Here is a 3338-nt window from a genome sequence, read left to right on the forward strand (position 1 = left end):
GCCACTATGGGCTGAGCTGGGCCCAGCCCAAAAAATAAAAATATAGACCCAGCTCAAAAATGTAAATAAAAATACAAAAAAAATAAAAAATAAAAAATCGTGTATGTATAAATAAAAAATATAAATATGAATTTATTATTTTTATTTATTAATGTTAGAGTCAGAATAAAAGTACTGATTCAAATTTATTTCATTATATTTCATTTAATTGCATAAAAATAAAAAATATGCATGTAAAAATAAAATAAAATAAAGTAAATTTATTGGTTTATTCATGAATGCCAAAGTCACGAATAAAGATACTAATATAAATTTATTTTATTTTTATTTAGTTACATAAAAAATATGTATGTGTAAAAAATAAATTTTTTTAATTTTTTTATTCACTGACGTCAGAATCGGGAATAAAAATACTGATTTAATTTTTTTTGTGATGCATATAAATAAATTTATTTGATTTGTTTATTCACTGACACTAAAGTCAGGAATTAAAAAAACTAATTTAAATTTTTTTTTCTTTTATAGCTATGAATTATTTACCAACATTAGAGTTAGAAATATCTGTAATTAAAAGATTCATTAGCTCTAGAGTTAGAAATATTACACGCAAAAACTAGCATAACATAAACCAATAAAATATTAGCAATTTATGACAAAGTCAGTAATACAGTTTGCCTTAAGTAAGACGTTAAAGGAATAATAATATCTTTTTTTTTTGTGTAATCAATCTCATATCATAGAATCTTTGTTGATCAATTAAAATTTCTAATAATTATAATATTAGATATCAATTTCTTAAATAATATAATTTTTTATTAAAGAATAAAATACTAGAAAACTGTTATTTTTCAAACTAATTTTTAAAATCATTTCAATGTATGGGTCTGACATAAATTATATTTTTTATTTATTTATTTATACAGTACGCAGTCGTCCATCCATAATTATTCATAAAAATGATGCACCTTATGAGTCCTTTTTCAATTCTCTCAAAAGCGAAAAGGAATACCTTCTGGATTTTTCAACTTATATTTATTTATACTATCTGCATTGGGAGGCGCTTCGTTTGACCATTTGCTAATGATTTGGGCCCCTATCTATTGACATGCTGTCCGGTGGCTTTTCTTCATCTCTCTCTCTCTCTCTCTCTCTCTCTCTCTCTATATATATATATATATATATATATATATATATATAAATTAAAATTTAAAAGTATTTAATTTTAAGTGAGGCTATATTTAAAAATCTTGAATTTGATTGTACTACTCAATCCAAAAATAATATTTATAATATTAATAATAACATTAAATTTGCATGACATAAATTTAAGTGAGTTTAACTACAATACCAGATCTAATAATTTTAGATGTGGGTCTAGCTAAAAAAATTGAATTAACTGGGTTAACCCTTCAAATTAAGTTAACTCATCAAACCTGAAATTCATATTATGAAAGTTTGATAACTAAATTGAAAAACAAATTGATGGGTTAACTGGGTTAAACTATCGAACCAGGTTAATCCGTAAAGCTCAGGATACGTATTATGAAATTTTGATAATTAAATAGAAAGAAATTTAACATTAACAAACCAAACTAAACGAAAAAAATTAATTAAAAAAAATAAAATTTTTTTTGGGTTAACCCGACAAATTCGGGATCTTTGTTATGAAAGTTTGATAACTAAAAAAATTAATATTAACAAACTAAATTTTATTAAAATAAAAAAAACACAAAGAAAAAAGCAAAAAAAAAAAACCTATAAAAGCATAAAAAACAAAAAAAAATGAAAACAAAAAAAAGAAAAAAAAGACAGCTCAAATTTTTTTAGTATTATAGTTTTTACTATTATATTATTATAAGTATAATTATAATATATAAGATAGGCATGGGGAAGTACACATTAACAAACCAAACTAAACGAAAATAATTAATTAAAAAGAAAAATAGTAAAAAAAATTCTAAGTTAACCCATCATACTAAGTTAACCTGTCAAACTCAGGATACGTATCATGAAAATCTGATAACTAAACAATTTTTTTTTAACATTAATAAACTAAATTAAAAAATTATTAAAAGAAAAAAACACAAAGAAAAAAGCAAAAAAAAAACACCAATAAAGACATAAAAATAATAATAAAAAAAAAAGACAGCTCAAAGTATTTTAGTTTATATTATTATTATAAGTATAATTATAATATATAAGTTATATTATTATAATTACAATTACAATTATAATATATAAGTATAGTGCTTCCCCACGCGTTTTATAATATATATATATATATGGGGAGGGGGAGGGGGAGAGAGAGAAGATTAATAAAAATTGAGAAAATATTGCTTAAATATAAAATTTAGGCCGCCTCTGTAAGCTTTAAACCTAGATATGGGTATTTGATTAACTATATAAATACTAAAACAACTCAACGAAACCATCTGTAGAAATTCAAGTCAGTTTGGAATTATTCAAGTCGTAAATATATAGTTATCTTCCATAAAATTGATGTGCTAGGATTTTCCAAATGGTTGGAGAGCATGCATAGTCAATTAGAATTTTATATGGTTTCATAGGTGATTTATTTGACCAGGACATAAATTATTTCATTTAAACAAATAATGACCAAGAACAGAATATGAAGAATTAATTAGCACTGCTCATCGACACATGTGAGATCCTTTCAATTTCATGCTATAAATACTACCTCTCCTCCTCTTGTTTCAGCATCACAAAAACATCTTCCGAATCAACAAAATCTCTCCCCCCTTCTCAGTCTTTTAAAATCCTAAGTTACAATGGGTGTTATCACTTTGGAAAATGAGTTTGCTGTTGCTGTCGCCCCAGCCAAGCTTTTCAAGGCATACTGCCTTGAGACCGACACTCTTTTGCCTAAAATTCTACCAGAGCACATTAGGAGCTCTGACATAATTGAAGGAAATGGAGGGCCTGGAACCATCAGGAAGATCACTTTTGCTGAAGGTTGGTATATTATTTGTTGCAATTACTTTAAATTAAATTAACTATATTGAAATCCACATAGCACTCGCTGTGTGCACCGCATAAAGAAGTAAAAAACTGATTTTTGTACTTGCAGGCAAAGAACTCAGTTATGCGAAGCAAAAGATTGAGGCAATTGACGAAGAGAACTTGACCTACAGCTTCAGCTTGATTGAAGCCAATGTTTGGAAGGATGCAGTAGAAGCCAATAAAAATAATCTCAACAATTCCTCTCTTAACTGATGCATAAATATTATATATACCTATCTTGTTTAAAGCTGAAAATAATTAGAAATCTTAACCTATTAGTTAACCAACTTCTTCTATATATATGTGTGTGTGTATAG

General features: G+C 25.7%; 1 protein-coding gene across 1 annotated transcript; it reads left to right on the top strand.

Annotated features, from left to right (window-relative positions):
• Nucleotides 1–2670: 2670 nt before the first annotated feature.
• Nucleotides 2671–3249, top strand: LOC105108193 (major allergen Mal d 1-like). The gene is made up of 2 exons (XM_011002399.1): nucleotides 2671–2973; nucleotides 3089–3249. The coding sequence occupies exons 1-2, from the start codon at nucleotides 2790–2792 to the stop codon at nucleotides 3232–3234; spliced, it is 330 nt and encodes a 109-aa protein (XP_011000701.1). The 5' UTR covers nucleotides 2671–2789; the 3' UTR covers nucleotides 3235–3249.
• The last annotated feature ends 89 nt before the right edge of the window (nucleotides 3250–3338 follow it).

Source organism: Populus euphratica, unplaced genomic scaffold, assembly GCF_000495115.2.
Source record: "Populus euphratica unplaced genomic scaffold, PopEup_1.0 scaffold183.1, whole genome shotgun sequence".
In the NCBI taxonomy this organism is placed as follows: domain Eukaryota; kingdom Viridiplantae; phylum Streptophyta; class Magnoliopsida; order Malpighiales; family Salicaceae; genus Populus; species Populus euphratica.